The sequence below is a fragment of the Gymnoscopelus microlampas genome (assembly GCF_963454915.1).
Source record: "Gymnoscopelus microlampas genome assembly, chromosome: 15".
Taxonomy (NCBI): domain Eukaryota; kingdom Metazoa; phylum Chordata; class Actinopteri; order Myctophiformes; family Myctophidae; genus Gymnoscopelus; species Gymnoscopelus microlampas.
In genome coordinates this window covers 7,730,285-7,750,522 of record NC_139952.1, presented here as the reverse complement: position 1 = coordinate 7,750,522, position 20,238 = coordinate 7,730,285, and the positions used below count along the sequence as shown (strand labels likewise).

General features: G+C 40.6%; 3 protein-coding genes across 3 annotated transcripts; all 3 read left to right on the top strand.

The window, feature by feature from the left end:
• Positions 1-277: 277 nt before the first annotated feature.
• Positions 278-1,396, top strand: LOC311061622 (chemerin-like receptor 1; the record flags this gene model as incomplete). Its single annotated transcript, XM_084080315.1, has 1 exon — positions 278-1,396. One exon carries the CDS (start codon positions 278-280, stop codon positions 1,343-1,345), a length of 1,068 nt encoding a protein of 355 aa, XP_083936441.1. The 3' UTR covers positions 1,346-1,396.
• Positions 1,397-9,656: 8,260 nt separating this feature from the next.
• LOC311061621 (chemerin-like receptor 1) lies at positions 9,657-16,287 on the top strand (the record flags this gene model as incomplete). Its single annotated transcript, XM_084080314.1, has 3 exons — positions 9,657-10,753; positions 15,147-15,365; positions 16,263-16,287. 3 exons carry the CDS (start codon positions 9,657-9,659, stop codon positions 16,285-16,287), a joined length of 1,341 nt encoding a protein of 446 aa, XP_083936440.1.
• Positions 16,288-18,208: 1,921 nt separating this feature from the next.
• On the top strand, positions 18,209-20,104 carry LOC311061620 (chemerin-like receptor 1; the record flags this gene model as incomplete). The annotated part of the gene is made up of 1 exon (XM_084080313.1): positions 18,209-20,104. The coding sequence occupies one exon, from the start codon at positions 18,209-18,211 to the stop codon at positions 19,328-19,330; it is 1,122 nt and encodes a 373-aa protein (XP_083936439.1). The 3' UTR covers positions 19,331-20,104.
• Between the last annotated feature and the right edge of the window lie 134 nt (positions 20,105-20,238).

Here is a 20,238-nt window from a genome sequence, read left to right as displayed (position 1 = left end):
ACTGCATTTCAGTCTTTGTGAGATGTGTTACTAGACACCTTTACAAACACATTGGTGAAGATTTTTTTTGGTAAGGAATTTATTCCAAGATTTTTTTAATATCCCCTGAGTAAAATAAAATAAAAAAGTTGAAAAATGGAGATGGTTTCTGCCCGACAGTGACACAATTCTTATGGAGTCTTACTGAGCCATATGCAGGATGAAATTAAGACAATTGAGAAATGGTGTGATGAAACAAGGCATGCACCTTTGTTTTGTTATTATACTTTTCAGGACAATGGAGATTATGAACACAACTGCTGTCCATCACAATGAAACCACGGTGTCTGGTGGAAACGGCTCTTTCTATGAGGATGAACTCTACAAATCCCTCAAGATCGTGTCCCTCATCATTTTCAGCCTGGTCTTTGTACTCGGCGTGTTGGGGAACGGTGTTGTCATCTGGGTGACGGGCTTCAAAATGAAGAAAACCATCAACACCGTTTGGTATCTCAACCTCGCTGTGGCCGACTTCCTCGTTGCAGCGTTCCTGCCCCTGACCATCACAGAAAGAGCTCTGGACTCCGGCTGGCCTTTTGGCAAATTCATGTGCAAACTGAACATTATCACTCTCCTCACGAACATGTTTGCCAGCGTCTACATTCTGATGATCATCAGTGTTGACAGATGTGTATGTGTGGTGTGGCCAGTGTGGGCCCAGAACCACCGCAGTGTCAGAAAAGCATCTTGTGTGAGTCTGGGTGTCTGGGTCCTGGCCTTAGTTTTCAGCTCCCCTTACTTCATCTTTAAGGACGTACGGCCCTCATTTCGTGATAAGGACATCATTGGGTGCCTCGACAACTTTGTACTCACTGATGACTACACACCTGCAGTGTGGCAGTTGTGGAAGTTTCGACGTGGGGCCATGATCATCACTCGCTTCCTCATGGGATTCGTGGTCCCTTTCACCGTCATCGTCTCCTGCTATTCTGTCATCATCTACCGGCTCAGGAGGAATCGGTCTCTGGCCAGCCACTCAGGTCGCCCCTTCAAAATCATAGCAGCTGTTATCACCACTTTCTTCATTTGCTGGGTCCCCTTTCACATCATGGAACAAATTATTTTTGTGAATGTCATACAGAAGATAAACAAAGAAATAATAAAGAATGTGGTCAACGTTGGGTTACCCGTAGCTTCCAGCCTGGCAGTTATCAACAGCTGCCTGAACCCAGTGTTGTACGTGTTCATGGGTAAGGATTTCAAGGATGTAGCTCGCAATTCTATTTTGAAAGTGTTGGAGAAAACCTTCTCTGATAGAGCTGCCTCAGACCAAAACTTACACAAACCCAGGGACCACCAGTCATAGCAAAGAGAATTCCTTTTCTGAGGCACAGGTGTAGGTTTATCTTTGTATCTATTTTAGCACAATTGTAAACAGATCTTTTTTCTCAGTACATTCTCAAAGATTGAAACGATGACGAAAAATATCCAAGAGAATATGTTAAACACCAGCTGTAGATTTTCTTTTAAAAAGTTACTTTAACATAAATTGATGAGTCCTTTATAGATGTAATTGTGTTTTTCACTATTTTTGTACCGTATTCATAAAAATAAATCTGTGTATTTTTTTAACACTGTATTTGTGACTGACTTATTGTCATCTCTGTTTTATATGCAGAGCGACTTCACTTCACTATTTTGCTCATTATATATTTTGTCTGTTTTGCCTTTTTTGTTTTAGTTATACTTATATTGCACAATTTTAACTATTGTCTGTTTTTATTGTATTCATATTTTTGTGTGGACCCCAGAAAGACTAGCGACCACTTCGTAGAAGCTAATGGGGATCCTAATAAAGAATAAAGAATAATAAAGAAGATTAATGTTTATAATGCCTATTGTATATTCTTAGAAAAGTGCGCTCCTTGGAGTGCAGATCTCTGCCAGGCTGGGTTGTCTACCCAGGCCTGTGTGCAGCCGTCAGGACATGGACCAATAAGGCTCCATTTGATTCCATTTGTATGCTCCCTGAGGGTAACAGGAAGGATGTGCACCAAAGAATTCTGGGCAAGTAGGGAAAACTGGGCAGCTTGGAAGAGTGGGCACTAGGGGAAATCCATGCACCAAAACGGGAATACTTTGAAGTCTGGCATGCGTATTACTGGAATGCAACTACATTCAGATGATATTTTTTTCCCCCTTCCAAAATGTTTCCTGACAAACCTTATATTAGTTTGAGGTTACGGTTAGGCATATGTGAGGTTGAGGTTAGGTTTAAGCATAGTGTTGAACATATGGAAATGTATTAGAACGTAATTTATGTTGAACAGCTCACTTTAGGATATAGGCTTCACATTTTTTTATCACTTGATTTGCCTAAAGAAAGAATATGATATTGACTGGTTCAAATGACTGCTGGGGTGCACTCGAAGGTTTGCAGCAGGCAGAGGCCTTGTGGTTTTGCATTTCCTGTATGTGAGCTGCACCCGCTGCGTACGTGACCTACAGCCTGCATATATGACTGATCAGTGAGATCAGAGAGTACCCAAGATTTGATAGATTTAATGCAAACGTGAATCATTTGATTTTCTCATTTATTTGACCTGATGTTATTAATGATTTGATGTATAATACTCATGGATAATTGCTGATAATATGCAGTATAATTGCATTTACTGAATTATGCTCAAGTATAAGACAGAAGACTTGGGGGAAATTTAACCCCCCAGTATGCCCATATATGGCCATGCTGATAATGTCGGTGCAAGGTGCAAAGTAAGCTTTTTTGTGTGTGTGGGTGGCTGTTGGAAAAGCCACACATACACACGCACACACATACAGACACACTGACTTCTAAGAATCACCTATAGGCGTCTGACTTCTAAGAATCACCTTGCGTGCACACACATACACTGTACACACACACTGACTTTCTTAACTTTCAAAGAGTCACCCACGTGCACACCTACGTGCACACACATACACACACCCATGTCTGGTGAGCTTCCTTTAGACCGTACTACAGACCAGATGTTGAGAAACAGTGGTTTTGTGTATCGGTCTAGGTATGTATTTTGGTTACTGGTTGTCTGGCTACACTGCTGGCTACATTGTTTCATTTTATACATTTCTTGTCATCATTTGTCTGTCCTCTTTATGGACTCTTGTCTGAGACTGTTGCCTGTAGTTGCATGCATGTTGATAAACCTTGTGGTGGTCACATATTTTAGAGTACAGTACTTATTGGACTGTGTACTGTTGATTAGCATCATTAGGCCTATGTGTTTTTTTGCATTCATTTACCATGACATATTATATACGGTAATAACTGCTTTTCTTCACTTGTACAGTCGGCCTACTGCCTTAGCTCTCAACCTTAGAGCTCCCTTTGGGCCTTGGGTGTGTTATCGCCCTGTTTATCTCTCTGTGTAAAAATGATTTGTGTGTGCGTGCATGCGGGCGTGCACCTGTGTGTGTGTGTGTGTGTGTGTGTGTGTGTGTGTGTAAGTCTAAACCTAACCTTAATCCTAAACCTTAATCCTAAAACGCACACACAGTCACACACTCAGTCACACACACTCATAGTCTTTAGTCTCACCATAGCTCGAGTCCAACAGTATGAAGTAGCTTGTTACTGTCACTTGCACCATCATGGGTGAGACATAAATAAAATGTTATGATGAGAATCCAGTCAATCCACTTGAATGTTTTTTTCTGTGAGACATTCTCAAGCATGCATTAGTGTACACTTTAGTTACATTTAATTCATTATTTTGTGTAATTACTTTGGATAGTTATATTGCTACTTTTAGTCAATTTAAACTTGCTGTCAATTTGATCATCAATTTAAAATTGATGATCAAATTGACAGCTTGTGTGACATAGTTATACAGTACTTCTTTCTTGTATCTGTTTGTAATCAGTTTCCTCCCACAGAACGAACAACTGCCATTAAAGATAGCATCATAATCCTGTGCAGTACACAGACATGAATATAGACGTCAGACATGTCATCAGACCTTCACAGAGATAAGAACGCCTCAACATTCACTGATCACAGTTTGAAGAAGACACTTCTCTGGCGTACATCACTTCAACACTTTGAAACAGGTATCTATTCTTCTTATGTATTTATCTGCTGCTACAGTATGAGAACAGTCACACCAAAAAAGACTACATTGCACACATATGAAGCGGTACTGCAGTGTTACAGTAGTATAACAGTTCAAAAGGCCATAACACTGCAACCATTGCTCTGATCAGCACAATATAGGACTGGATTAGAGGGCTGCATATCGGCCTGAAAATATAGTTCCAAAAAAGTCAGGACGCTGTGAATGGGGGACGGGTCTGGACTGCAGTCAGGACAATCTAGTACCTGCACTCTTTTACGACGAGATCATGCTATTGTAACAGTGCAGAATGTGGCTCGGCATTGTCTTGCTGAAATAAGCAGGGACGTCCCTGAAAAAGACCTTGTCTGGAGGCAGCAGATGTTGCTCCAAAACCTATACTGTATGTACCCATCAGCATTTATTTTACATCACAGATGGGGAAGTTACCCGCACCATGGGCATTAACACATGTTTCAGAACAACATTGAGAAGAGTTGTTTAAAATGTTTGGTTGTGACATTGTTATATTCAGTCAACTGCACTAAAAAACATATATGTCTTGCTCTTGGCTAACTGCTATCAACTATATCTACCTCATCCTGAGTCTCCCCACTAACAGCTACGTTGTGTGGCTGATACTCAGTGGAGTTGGTGGGACAATAGCCTCAGAGTTCTTTTATCTCAACCTGACTGCATCTATGATCATCGTTTCACTGGCCTCTGCATGTCTTTTACTTTGCATGGCGCTTCACAGGCAACTTAATTTATCAAATGGTTGATTCCTTTGCTGTTTTTTTTTTGCTGGTTCTCTGTTCCATTGTTCCAGTGTTGTATCTGTGTGGAGCGTTACAGTACATAGCGGTGGTTCACCCTGTATTATTTCTCAGGTACAAAGCTCTTCGGTACAGGGTGGGCTGTTGCTGCGTTGTCTGGCTGATGGTTTTTGCATTCAGCTCGTTATATTTTTCGTCAGAAACAGTGTTGTCATACATCTTTCTGGGCTTTGCCATAGTGTGCATTTCTGTGGTGTCTTTCTGCTGCTTTTCGGTCCTCAGAGCTCTGAAACAGCCTGGACCAGGAGAAGGACAGAGGGACAGTGGGGAGGGAAACAACATGAAGAGAAGAGCTTTTAGACATATTCTGATCAGCTTGATAGTAATGTTACTGACTACAGTGTGCTGTATCATTTATCTTCTATCTTCACTAATCAATCTCAGCCCAGTTGCTTTTTACATCACATATACAATAGCCATGATGTCATGTTCATCCTTTGCTCTACATCCACAAAGCTGGGAAACTGCCATGCTTCAAGGAGCTCTGAAAGCAGGATAGATCTCTTACCAGACCTGTGTGTGATGTTATATTTTAAATCAAATCTAAATTTTCCACTGTGTCAGAGAAACTAATTAAAATGATTCAGCTATTTTTAAAGTTGTTGTTCATTAAATGACTCATGGTAGAGAAAACTGTTTCAGAAAATTACATTTTAATTATATGATTATAATTATATTACAATTATACAATGATAAAATATAATATAAGGGACAGAGCCCTCTATGTCTCGTCCGTCAGACTGCAGATGGACCCTTCAGATATCTTCCCAAATCTCGCAAGAGTGTGTTGCTGGGATAGAGAAAGGTCGATAACAAAGTTGATTTCCTCCTAATTTGTGTCTCTAAAAAAAGCCATTTTAGTATGAAAATCTTGTACATATTGTGTGTCTTGTGACGATTGGGTCCAATAATTTGTTCAGTGGCCATGGAGCTAAAGAATGGTTCAGAAGCTGTGTTCACTTTCACTCTTCCATTGGAATCAATAGACTCCAAGCTGCTTCCTGTCTCCTAAAAAGGCGTCCACCTACGTCACGCAGAAACGGGAAATAAACCGGAGAATGCGACTCTTGCTATTTCCGTCTTGGACTTGGTTGCTGACCAATGCATTCTGCTAGCTCCTCCTCCACCCCAGCCTCCACCTTTTGATTAGAGTCTGGTATAGGCTCAAATACTTGGGATTATCATGTATATCTGCTATTTCAAACTAATATGTCAATGTACTGCTTATTGTTGACATTGTATCCCTATGGGGGATTTGCTTAGCATTCCCTGAATATATGCTTAGCAGGCTGCTTCGACTAAATTCAGGGAATATCTCCCAAGAGCTGAGCTTTAACGCCAAGCTTAACTGTATTCCATTTGTTGCAATAAATGGTTAAATCTACTTTGACGTGAGTGTTTCTGATTGAAATACTGTACAGGTATCTATATCCTAAGGTCAGACTCCGTCAGATGTCAACTCAGACGTCTAAAAAAAAAAAAACTGTGGGAGGTTACATGGTTTAACAGTCAACACTTTGATGTTTTGAAATATATTTTCCCGACATAATTTAAGAGAATATATATATATATATATATATATATATATATATATATATATATATATATATATATATAAAACCTGCTGTGAGCTTGTAGATAAGCTATTTTCACTATAAGCTTCACTGTAAGCTATATAAATAGAGCTTACTAGGTTGTTCATTCATAATTTAATTAATTTTGTAAGTTGAGAGAACGGCACTAGAGCAGAGAATGTGGTCACAGCAGAGGCTGTACTGTACATCATGTTCAGTGATGAGAAATAACTGTGCCTTGCAAACAACTTCCTGTCTCTCTGCGTCATCTATGCAGGTCTCTGTACCAACACACACTGAACAGAGAGAATGGTTGGACGTCCAACCCCAACCTCCCGTGATCGAATCTAGCTGCCGACAGTCTTTTTCCAACGACCGCAGCCAATTATTTTTGCCCGATAAAGTATCATTTTTGACTGCGACGGAGGGGCGCAGTCTCAAGCGAACTCGAGCCACGAGAGGCACCGCCGAGCGAGCTAAAGCGAGCGAGTCGCCGTGCCGAACGTTGCGAAGTTTGCTTGAGCCGACGCAGTGCTGTCTGAGTTATGTACCGATACGCACAGAATCGTAAATCATGTTTTGGGGTGAGCGTTTGCCCCAACTGCCACTCAAAGTGACTACTGGCCAATCACAGCACATCTTTTCCTGTCAGACTTGTCAGAATCTAGTTGTATAAAAATATCATGCACACAGGGCAGGGGCAGAGGCCATGATCGTGGTCTTTGGTGCACAAAGGCTAAATGCCAGGGCAGCAAGGCCATCGAATGAAACAAGTCCACAGAAATAGGGAGGATTTTATTCATAATACTGTATAGAATTACCATCAGTGAAATCAATAGATGGAAAAACGGTTTATTACCCAAGTGCTCAGGCATGGCCAGAGCCTTTGTGTGAATTGTCTAGCGTCATCTTGAGCTTTGCAGCGTTGTTAGCTCCGCTGTCGCGCCCCAGTGTATCAACATCAGTGGTATGCGTCCTCCTCACTTCTTGGCATTGATCTTGAGGCCGATTTTCCTGCACTAAATTTGCACTGTCAGTAGCTCTATTCCTTTCTCTACTGTGTCCGAGACCAGGTCAATGTCATCTGCATAGTCGAGGTCGGTAAACGTGATGGGCTGTACTCGCTTCGGACAGGTACACACTGTAGGACTTTTAAAGTGATCGGGGAGTCATCTGATCGTTAAGCATTTCACACTACACTACTCATTCTTGAAATCGGCTGTCATATATCATTGTGGTCGGGAAAAGGCCCCACAAAATCCTGCGCCGTGCTTCAACATATGAAAGTGTCTACATTCAATCAGAGGAGAATATCATTTCCCCTACTCGGTTACAGCAAGCAGAGTCTCTCTCTCCCTCTCCCCCTCTCTCTCTCCCCCTCTCTCTCTCTCTCTGTCTCTCTGCACGCAGCGACCCTCCCTATACTGTGCTTTCATTGGCTTTGGCACGGATCTTCTCGCAGAGTGATCAGAACTCCATGAATACTGTATGATTTCCAGTCAGCGACAGAGCCAAATATCAAACCTGGAAAGGCATCGCCGAGCACTATTATCGCGGCCCGAGCCTTTCACACACAGCGAGCAAAACCTTGGCGATCAAAGCTTGCGTCAGATCGGGGGGTTTTGTCGGCGAGCGCCAAAAAAGGTCACCGACAGCATAATCAGAGCAAATATTCTACAGTGTGTACGAGCCCTTAGTCTTCCTCTACCAGCGTCAACCCCAGTGTTTCCTCCCTGCCACTGATTATGTGCATGTCTCAGGGCATGGTCCATAGGTCCAATAAACAGGAAGGGGGCCAGGATGTCACCCTGTAGGACGCCCGCGAGGATCTCATACTTTTTTGTCTCACCATAAGAACCTTGGCTGGAGTCCAACTGTAGCTTGTCTCTGTCGCCTGCCCCATCATGGCTGTCACATGAATAAAATGAAAGCTCAAAGATGTTATTATGAGAATCCAGTCAATCCACTTAAACATTGTTTTTTTTTGGTCTTTTTCCTTTTCATGTGAGACATTCTCAAGCATGCATTATTTTGTACACCTTAGTTACATTTTATTCATTATCTTGTGTAATTGCTTGGATAATTATATTGACACTTTTTGTCCACGTCACGTGATATGATCTACTGGACAACACATTTAAACAGGACATTGATGATCAAATTGACAGCTTGTGTAACAGAGTTATACTTCTCTCTTTTATCTGTTTGTAATCAGTTTCCCCCCACAGAATGAAAAAACTGCCATGAGTGTCATAATCTTGTGCAGTAGGCTACAGCAAGGTCAGACATGTCATCAGACCTTCATAGAGATAAGATCTCCTCAGCATTCACTGACCACAGTTTGAAGAAGACACTTCTCTGGCTGACATCACTTCAACACATTGAAACAGGTATCTATTCTTCTTTTTTTATTTATCTAGACAGTTTAAGACCATTGATTATGGGAATATAGAACACTTATTTTAACATATATGTCGCTTACCCTATAATTAAGGGTTATACATGTGTCGATGTGTGAAATTATTCATCAATTGTATTTAGGACATTATAAATCTCTGCTGTCAGGCAGAAACTGTCCAAAAAAAAACTGTGGCTATGTCCAAAATATTAACTTTTCAGGAAATGAAAAAAGAAAAAACCTCAATACTGCCTTGTCAAAGTTGGTACGGTGACTTTATAGATTCTCAGATACTTGAATGTGTCCTTATATTATCGTCACTTTACCAAAATAAAGCTCAAGTGGAGTTAGAAGGTTTCTGACCATTAATGTGGAGATAGTTTTTTTCCGTCTGACTTTGTCATTCTAATCAATGGGGGACAAACCACCTATCTCCACAAGTTGGAGAATAGGTGTTTTTTTCCCGACAGTTTGAGGATCCAATGGAGTTAGGAGGTTTAGTCAGAAGTGCTTTTTTGATACTTTTCATTGGTTCAATATTTGTAAAACCCACACACAGACGTATAGGTTGTTCAATAGCAAAGATTTATTATACAATAAAAGAGTTGACAGATGGAGATAGCTGGTTTCTGCCCGACAGTGACAAATGCTTATGGATTCTTACTGAGCCATATGTAGGATGAAATTAAGACAATTGAGAAATGGTGTGATGAAACAAGGCATGCACCTTTGTTTTGTTATTGTACTTTTCAGGACAATGGAGATTATGAACATGCCTGCTGTCCATCACAATGAAACCATGGTGTCTGGTGGAAACGGCTCTTTCTATGAGGATGAACTCTACAAATCCCTCAAGGTCGTGTCCCTCGTCATTTTCAGCCTGGTCTTTGTACTCGGCGTGTTGGGGAACGGTGTTGTCATCTGGGTGACGGGCTTCAAAATGAAGAAAACCATCAACACTGTTTGGTATCTCAACCTCGCTGTCGCCGACTTCCTCGTTGCAGCGTTCCTGCCCCTGACCATCACAGAAAGAGCTCTGGACTACCGCTGGCCTTTTGGAGAATTATTGTGCAAACTGAACATTATCACTCTCCTCATGAACACGTTTGCCAGCGTCTACATTCTGATGGTCATCAGTGTTGACAGATATGTATGTGTGGTGTGGCCAGTGTGGGCCCAGAACCACCGCAGTGTCAGAAAAGCATCTTGTGTGAGTCTGTGTGTCTGGGTTCTGGCCTTAGTTTTCAGCTCCCCTTACTTCATCTTTAAGGACGTACGGCCCTCATTTCGTGATAAGGACATCATTGGGTGCCTCGACAACTTTGTACTCACTGTTGACTACACACCTGCAGTGTGGCAGTTGTGGAAGTTTCGACGTGGGGCCATGATCATCACTCGCTTCCTCATGGGATTCGTGGTCCCTTTCACCGTCATCGTCTTCTGCTATTCTGTCATCATCTACCGGCTCAGAAGGAATCGCTCACTGGCCAGCCACTCAGGTCGCCCCTTCAAAATCATAGCCGCTGTTATCACTGCATTTTTCCTGTGCTGGGTCCCCTTTCACATCATGGAACAAATTATTTTTGTGAATCTCATAGAGGAGATAAACAAAGAAATAATACAAAATGTGGTCAACATTGGGTTACCCTTAGCTTCCAGCCTGGCAGTTATCAACAGCTGCCTGAACCCAGTGTTGTATGTGTTCATGGGTCAGGATTTCAAGGATGTAGCTCGCAATTCTATTTTGAAAGTGTTGGAGAAAGCCTTCTCTGAAGAGCTGCCTGAGACCAACACTTCCACAAACCCAGGGACCACCAGTCAAGAGACTGCTTTGCCTGAGGCACAGAATCAAAAGTGTACTTTCCCTGGATTATTGGATAACTTGATTTTTCTTAAAAAACATACTTTTCGCTAACCTTCAGATTTTGTCCAAAACTCACACAAATTGCTACAAAAATCACAATCACATTGTCCGATCTAGCCCTAATTGTAATCACACATTGAGGGGCCTCTGAACAACACATCAACTTCACTTAAACCCACAGGATGTCATTGTTTGTTCGGAAAAACATGATTTTCTTGCCCATATTATGTACAAATTACAGTGTGGACAATGGAAAATGTTTCACATGATGTTATAATATAGACGCAATGCCCATGTCAAAAAATGTGTAGGCTACTTTGACATCCAAATGCATTAAGAACATTTAGCACCGAACATGCCTTAAAAGTAGCAAACACTAGAATAAAAATGTTTTTGTTGGAGCTTGTATTAAGAAAATCATTTCATCCACTCCTTTACACCTGTAAACCTGTGATGTGACAATAAAGATGATTGAGTGTTATCATGACCAATAACTTATTAACATGAACATTCATTTTGGGATATAATAGTGTTTTCTTCCTTAAACAATTTGATTATTTTCAACCCCACTTTCCCCTAAAATGAGTTTGAGTACCTAGAAAAGCGTTATATCCATCTAAGATTTTATAATAATAATGACAATAATACCTGGTGAATGTGATCCTGTTCTATTACAGGTTGGGTTTAGGCTACTTCACTGGTTCTCAACGTAGGGTCCGGGGACCACCAGAGGTCCTAATGGACCCATACGGGACTGTAATTCTGAGAGTGTGCACTCTCACACTCAGAGTAAAATGTACACATAGTATTTTACAGTGTCTATTGGGGTCCCAGCATCCACATTCTATGGGGATCATTTGCCAGAAATAGATCTACAAGCTCGCAATGCAACACGTTGTAGATCTGTCATTTTTGACAACTCAGGTCCAGTTATTGACAACCTGCATTATAGGATATGTATATGAGCTGTTTGAACTTGAAAGATGTGTGTCATTGATTGGTTACCAAAAAATTACGGAATAAAGTGTGTCCCTTATCTGTGTGTGTGTGTGTGTGTGTGTGTGTGTGTGTGTGTGTGTGTGTGTGTGTGTGTGTGTGTGTGTGTGTGTGTGTGTGTGTGTGTGTGTGTGTGTGTGTGTGTGTGCCTGCGTGCGTGCGTGTGAGACACCAAACATCATTATATCCAGCATTTATCTTTGAGGTTTCTGTTTATTTAATATGAAGACAATAAAGTCATTAGCCTACATGGTATGGATTGCTTTTCTAAGTCTGTGCCCAGGGGCCCATTTGTCTCATAATCCACCTATACTCATAACTAAGTCATAACTCTACAACAGAACCGTCTGTGGTGAGTTTGAAATTGGTCGCACCAGCAGATGTCCAGAAACATCTATAAAACCTTCATCTCACAGTCCAACAGCACCACTCAGTGGTGTCCTGCAACCATGTCATTCTAAAGGAATAAGTAAGCCTTTTCAACAAGTCACTGACCTATATCCTTCATAATATTCGGTGTTTTAAGGCTTTCATTCCATAACCGTGACATTTGTGTTTACTTTTTTAAGTGGCAGAACAATGACAAAATCTCCCTGTTCTTATACGTACATACTGGAGTTGTCTAACTTGTCTCTGCCTGCTTTCTGTCTTTCTACTCCGGCCACTCCCACATTGCAATATCGCTTCATTCCCAGTTACACACCTGTCTCCACTACCTCATCAGCTCATCAGCTCCCTGACTACTGCTCACCTGTGCCCACTTCAGTAATCAGCCTGTAGGCTATAGTGGTCTCACTCTACACACACACACACACACACACACACACACACACACACTTACTGTTAGAAGTTGATGATACTGTGTGTACCTGCATGTATATGTCCTGCTGTGCGCCTCCTCACTGATGTAAATCTGTTGTGTGTTCACTGTTTAATAAATACTGGATTTGACCTGCCTGCCTGCCTTGTTCTGCCTCTGGGTCCTCTCACCTGACGTGCACCGTTATAGTATCTGCCTAGAAGTGGTAGAATAGCTGTGCTTTTATGACAAAGTCACAAAGTCAAGCTAAAACTGCTAAAACTACAGTATGTGTTCACACTCTAGTGGAAAGTCTTGTCTTTATGAAACCTAGAAAATGGCATCAAAGTTATCTCATTTTTAGTTACTAGTAGAATATAGAGCTTTAACTTTTTAACAATAGATTTTATTGAACAGAGAATGCAGCGTTTACTGCCAGGGACAATCAGACACAAATCAATAATTCAGTTAGACACTTTGGTCAGGATTACGGTAACCATTAACCATTTTATTGCAATGGTATTGCATTCAGTTTGGTGTTGTGGCTCTGCTCCTATGATACTACAGATTATCCGTGCAAGCATGACACCGAATCTGAGATCACTAACCCCAAGAAGCAGAGCATAATACACAGAGTCATTGCATTAAAGGGGCTACACCATGAATTAAAAAAAAAAATATTATATATAAATATTGCCCCCTAATACGTTTTAAACAGGTTGTAAGCCTAAAAAAACATCCAGATATTTTTTCTCACAATCTGACTGTCTGTCATTCCAAGCTTTTTCAGCTGCAATACCAAAACGTCCTATTGGGCAGGGGGGAGCTACTGAGCAATTCTGTCTGGCCATCATCAATGCAAAATCAGGGCAAGTGACATCACTTGCCCTGCCATTCTGAAATGGCCTGTTCAGACACGCCCATTCAGGAAATCCATGAAATGAGCATGAATGACTGAATGTTAAAAAAAAAAAAAAATTTGGGTACAAGAGACACTGGGGAGCCCAAAAAATACAAAAAACCTAAAAAAAAAATGAAATTCATGGTGTAGCCCCTTTAACATTGAAGCCTTCAAGGGCATAATATGCATTTAAAAAAATGTTTTATGGCGTGTAAACATCCTGCCTGCTGTGCCTACCTGAGCTATTGCTGCGCTTGATGAATTTTGCTCATGTCTCTACCCTGACAGCTGAAAGTAGTGGTTCTCAAGAATTTTCATGGCAATCCCAAATTGATTGATATGTATTTGGCCACGGACCCCCATCTGAAAATAATTTTGTGCCAGCGACCCCCATACAATATTTGTGTTTTTCAAATGTTTCAAAAATATTCCAAAATGTGTGTTTTTTTTCACATTGGGGACCACCTGGAAAACCCTCAAGGACCCCAGGGGGTACCGGACCCCACTTTGAGAACCACTGAAATATAGACAGGTTACAATAATATGGTATAATTATGGAACTAGACCATACCCGTAGGGGGATATGAACACCCAAAGTGTGCAGTTTGGCTTATGCGCTGTGAACAGACAGTTTATCAGGAATGGAAAGTGAGTTTGTACTCTGTATTGTGTACACACACGGACATCCCGTCGCCGCGCCGTGGAGGCACAGAACACACACAAACACCCGTCCCTCGTCGCCAACACACACACACACACACACACACACACACACACACACACACACACACACACACACACACACTCGACCACAGAGGTTTGTCAAATTATAGGAGGATATTATTAACTCTGAAACTGACCTTTTTTTTTACAATGAAGATTTAAACAAAAACATATCACTTACAGCACCTTCAAGATACTGATAACCCGTTTCCATGAATGGTTGAGATTTTATTTATTTATTTATTTTTCTCAGTTCACTTTTGGCTGGACAAATGTAGTCAAATGATCTGTGGTTTGTCTGAAAGTGTCTTTTCAAGTTCCAGTCTCACCATCACTGTGCATGTTGCTGACGAGACAAATACTTAAAATACATATTGCTGACAGCAGTTGATCCTGTGTCCTTTTTCATTTGCGGCCTACACTTATACGTACGTCTATATGTGGCAGAGATTTCAGTTCCTTATTATTCTTTTCCTCTGAAATGATTTGTGGTTTGTCACAAAGTGTGTTACAGTACCAAGTAACTTGGCAGGTAAGCAAAATTCACCATTGCTGCATAGTTGTTGCTGATAACGAATACATTTCCCATTCCACATGACAGAAACATTATAGCAAATAAAATATATTGTACATTTTTTTGTCTCACAGCGTCCGTTAACAAATGTATTCTAGTGATGTCATTAGTTGTGGTTGTGCATTTTGCTTAGGAAACCGTTTTTCATAACCAAGACGTGTATAGAAGGTTGCCAGTTGAAATCCTTGCACCAGCTGGTAAAGTCAAACGTCGAGGTGCACATGAGCAAACAACTCAAACCATGACCGACCTCATGGAAATTGGTTGTACTGGTTAGCTCCCACTGACCAACAGTAGAAGACTAGGCTAGGATCCTGATGAGAGTGCGGAAATATGAACATATCACTCCCATACTCCATTTGCTATACACTCTCTTCCCGTCTCCTTTAGGATAGAGTACATGGTCTCCCTCCTTACCCATCAGTGCATCCACAGCAATGCCCCCTCCTGTCTTAAGGAACTCCTTGAACCCCCGACCTCCACCGGCTCAGGAAAATCAAACACACTCAAACCCCACAAGACGAAGCTCCGCACCATGGAGGACCGGGCCTTCTGCTCAGCTGCTCCTCGGCTGTGGAATGCCCTCCCTGACCATCTGAGAGCGCCACAGTCCGTTGACGCTTTTAAAAGGGACTCATTGATGCCATGTGTGTTTTGTTTAACTTTTTTAACTTTTTCTTCGCTGTGTATAGTTGACCGTTGATCTGAATTTTATTCTTTTCACTAATTACATTAATGCCCCACTATGTAACTTTTTAGAGTGGAGTATGTTAATACAATATAACTTACACAATGTGGGCGGTTGCAGTTTGTCTCCCTGCTCTTCTATTGAGAGATTTAGATTGTGCCAAAGGTCATGTCTCACCTAGACACAGGTTCTGACATAAATTTTGACCTGATGGTCAGCACTTGCAGGAAATCGGGTTCAAATCCGTGGTAAAAGAGGAACATGGTGAGTGATGTGGCGGGGCAAAAACAAAAGTGACTTGTAAACCACATGTACGTATATATTTTCCTAAATAAATGAATGGATGAATGAAACGAATGAATGAATGAATGAATTAATGTTGTATACAGATCCTTCTCAAAAATCCTGTGTATATCGTGGAAAAATAAATCTTCTTCCGTAATATAATTCAAAAAGTGAAACTTTCATATATTCTAGATTCATAGCACATATTTAAAATAATACATCGAAATATTTAAAACCTTTTTTTGTTTTGACCTTGATGGTTATAGAATACAGCTCATGAAAATAAAACAAATCCTAATCTAAAAATATTAGAATATTACATGAGACCTCTCAAAAAAAAAGATTTATAACAGAAATGTTGACCATCTTAAAAGTATGTTAGTTTATGCACATGGAGGTGATCAGTCTGTGGATCGGTTTCTTTAAGCACAATGTATTTGTAATATTTACCTGCACTGTCTCCCAAAACCTTTTCAATACAGGACAAAAATAAAAGATATATGTGTGATATGCTTTCTTATTCTTGTTCTCAGTTCACTGTTGGCTGGAAAAATGTAGTAATGATTTGTGGTTTGTCTGAAATGTCTGTCAACGTCAGCGTTTTTCTCTTCTGGTGAAGTCTTGTCAAATGCTTTCTGGTTTGTCATGTCTTTCCAAGTTACCTTTTTTCGGGTGCAATACGTTAGTCCGACAGACATTAAACAGTAAACCCGAACCAAACCCGCACCCTAACCCTAACCGCACGCGGATGCCACATAGTCGGAGAAAAGGTCTGTCGGATTAACGCATGCCTCCCCCTTTTTTCACCATCATGGTGCAGGTTGTTGCTGATGAGGCAAATACATACCATTGCTAGAAGAAGTGCTCATATTTTTAACAATTATAATTAATTTGTTGTTTTTTCAAATAGCCTAAGTATATAGGGCTGAAGTGGTTAATATGTTTTGTAATAAGAATAAAAATCATTAATAAAATCATAATAAAAAAAGTTTTCAAATAATTGTAGAGGAGTAAAAGTACAATATTTGCCTCTGAGATGTAGTGGAGTAGAAGTAAAAGTATAGACAATTAGAAATACTCCAGCAAGGTGAAACAGAAGAAGGAAAAAAAAAAGTGTACTCAAGTAGAGAACTTGAGTACATTCACATACTGTAGTTACTTTCCACCACTGATACATACTAGCTGCAACCCAATCCCCAGAGGAAACGTTGTGACTGTACATTTGTCCAGAAAGGTTCAATGACGTTTCTGGACCACAAAAATATTACATATTACGTAGTATATAGCATTTACAGTAAATGTATACGTATATGGCTTCTGGTGAAGTTAGTTTGTATTGGCCAGTGCGCTCAGTGCTGTATTTCCCCTATTTCCGAACGCACCCAAAGTGTCTTACCAAGTAACTGGCAGGCAGGCAAAGACAATATACATGGTAAGAAAATGACACATTTTTATCCAGACAAGTGCTATGAGGAAGCATAAGCGGAACGCAATGTGCAAGTCATCCTTTATCTGAGGAGTGTGCGGTCACTTCTTTAGAGGGTCATTTCTTTGTATTTATTTAATCAGACCTTCATAAATAAGAGCTCAGCAGTCACTGACCACAGTTTGAAGAAGACACTTCTCTGGCTCACATCACTTCAACACATTGAAACAGGTATCTATTTTTTTTTTTATGTCTACTCAGGCTTTTGTGAGCACCCCAGACAGTTTTGAAGTTGCTTGATTCAGTATTTAGATATTTGATATTAATTTGATCAGGGTTTGTATAGGAAGGGTCTGAATAAGGGTCAAAATAATATAAAATATCTAAATACTGAATCAAGTAACTTAAAAACCGTCTGGGGTGCTCACAAAAGCCTGAGTAGACGTCTTTGGTTAAAATAAGTGTTAAATAGTTCTATATTCTGATAGTACTCATTGTGTTTGTTCAGTAAAAGGAGTCTCCTTGTCTCTCCAGCTCTTTATAAAACAGAAAATGCATTTTCCTTTCAGTTTCATTTCCAATTTTATTCAATCAGGATAGAGAACTCAATCGGGATATAGATTAAACAAGTGAAATTGGAAGTGATGACACTAAGAAATAAGCAGGCAAATTGGAACTGGAACACTATTAAAATGAAGCTTAAAAATGGGTACTTTCTCCTGATTGGCTGAGATTTTGACACCTACCGGAAAATGTATTTTCTGTTTATTAAAGAGCTGGAGAGACGGGGAGACTCCTGTTACTGAACAAACACTCTATAGCAATGATTACTATCAGAATATAGTGCTTTAACCTTTTAACAAAATACTTTTTGTTTTAACCAAAAAATATCACTTACCCTACCTTTAAGAGTTGTAAAAATGTATGTGGTGAAATTATTCATCAACATTATGTAGGCCGTTGTAAAGGGTTATGGAGTCTTACTTAGCCCTACGTGTGATAAAACAAAGCATGTAACCTCCCTTTGTTTTGTTATTTTAGGTTTTTAGGAAGATGGAGATTATGACCACAACTGCTGTCTATCACAATAAAGAGAGAAATGACTCTTACTTTGAGTATGAATATTACGAGTATGAAGATAATCAAGGTTACATGGATGAACTCAACAAATCCCCCAAGATAGTGTTCCTCACCATTCTCAGCCTGGTCTTTGTGCTCGGTGTGTTGGGGAACGGAGTTGTCATCTGGGTGACGGGCTTCAAAATGAAGAAAACCATCAACACCGTTTGGTATCTCAACCTCGCTGTGGCCGACTTCCTCTTCACAGCTTCTCTGCCCCTGAGAATCACAACAACAGCTATGGACGGCCACTGGCTTTTTGGTAAATTCATGTGCAAACTGAACTATACCGTTCTCTTCCTGAACTTGTTTGCCAGCGTCTACATTCTGATGGTCATCAGTGTTGACAGATGTGTATGTGTGGTGTGGCCAGTGTGGGCCCAGAAACACCGCAGTGTCAGAAAGGCGTCTTGTGTGATTCTGGGTGTCTGGGTTCTGGCCTTGGCTCTCAGCTCCCCTTACTTCATCTCTTATGACACATTTACCTTCCATGATGAGAACATTACCATGTGCTTCGACAACTTTGTACTGACCGAAGACTACAGTACATCCACAGTGATGCAGTTGTGGACGTTTCGACGTGGGGCCATGATCAACACTCGCTTCCTCATGGGATTCGTGGTCCCTTTCACCGTCATCGTCTCCTGCTATTCTGTCATCATCTACCGGCTGAGGAGGAATCGCTCCTTGGCCAGCCACTCAGGTCGCCCCTTCAAAATCATAGCAGCTGTTATCACCACTTTTTTCCTTTGCTGGGCCCCCATTCACATCATAGATCAGATTCAGTTGGTGAATATCTTGATGGGAAATTACAGTGAAATGGTGTATAATGTGATCAACATTGGGTTACCCATAGCACTCTGCCTGGCATCTCTCAACAGCTGCCTGAACCCGCTGTTGTACGTGTTCATGGGTCAGGATTTCAAGGATGTATTTCGCAAGTCTATCCTGAAAGTGATGGAGAAAGCCTTCACTGAAGAGCTGTCTCAGACCAACACTTCCACAAATCCAGGGACCACCAATCAAGAGATTGCCTTGTCTGAGGCACAGGTATGAGTAGAATCAAAAGTGTATATTCCCTGGATTCCTGGGATAATGAAACAACTGCCCATAGGACACGTTCATTTCTGCCTAACAAGATTTTTCTTCAAAAACACACTTTTCGGTAGCCTACAGATCATGTCCAAAATTCACAAAATTCACAAAAATCGCTAACATAATCACGATCACATTGTCCGATCTAGCCCAAATTGTAATCACACAATTGAGGGACCTCTGAACAACACAGAACAATTTCACTTAAAGGATCTACACCATTAATTTAAAAAACATATTTAACACATTATTTTATTTTTATTTTTATGTTGGAACTGAAAAACGGGAGGGATTGTACTGCTAGTGACGTCACTTTCGGGGGCAAATCAGGTTGACCTGTTTTGAGACCAATTTACATAAAACCCCAGATATGCTGTGAAAGCCAGAGTGCTCAAACTGGGGTATTTTTTGGGATAGAAGAGAGGTAGGGGAGACCAAAAACACACAAAAAAGAAGAAAAAGTTAACATTCATGGTGTAGTCACTTTAACCCACAGGATGTCACTGTTTGTCGCAAAAACGTGATTTTCTTGCACATATTATGTACACATTACAATGTGGACAATAGAAAATATTTCACATGATATTATAATATAGACACAATGGCCATTTCACAAAATGGGTAGGCTACTTTGACATCCCAATCCTTTAAGAACATGTATCATTGAACATGCAGTAAGAGTAGCATGAATAGAATGAAAACGATTTTGTTGGAGCTTGTATGAAGAAAATAATTTCAGCCACTTCTGTACACCTGTAAACCTGTGATGTGACAATAAAGATGATTCTGATTGGCTGTTATCATGATCACTTATTAACATGAACTTTCATTTTGGAATATAATAGTGTTTTCTTCCTTAAAAAAGTTGA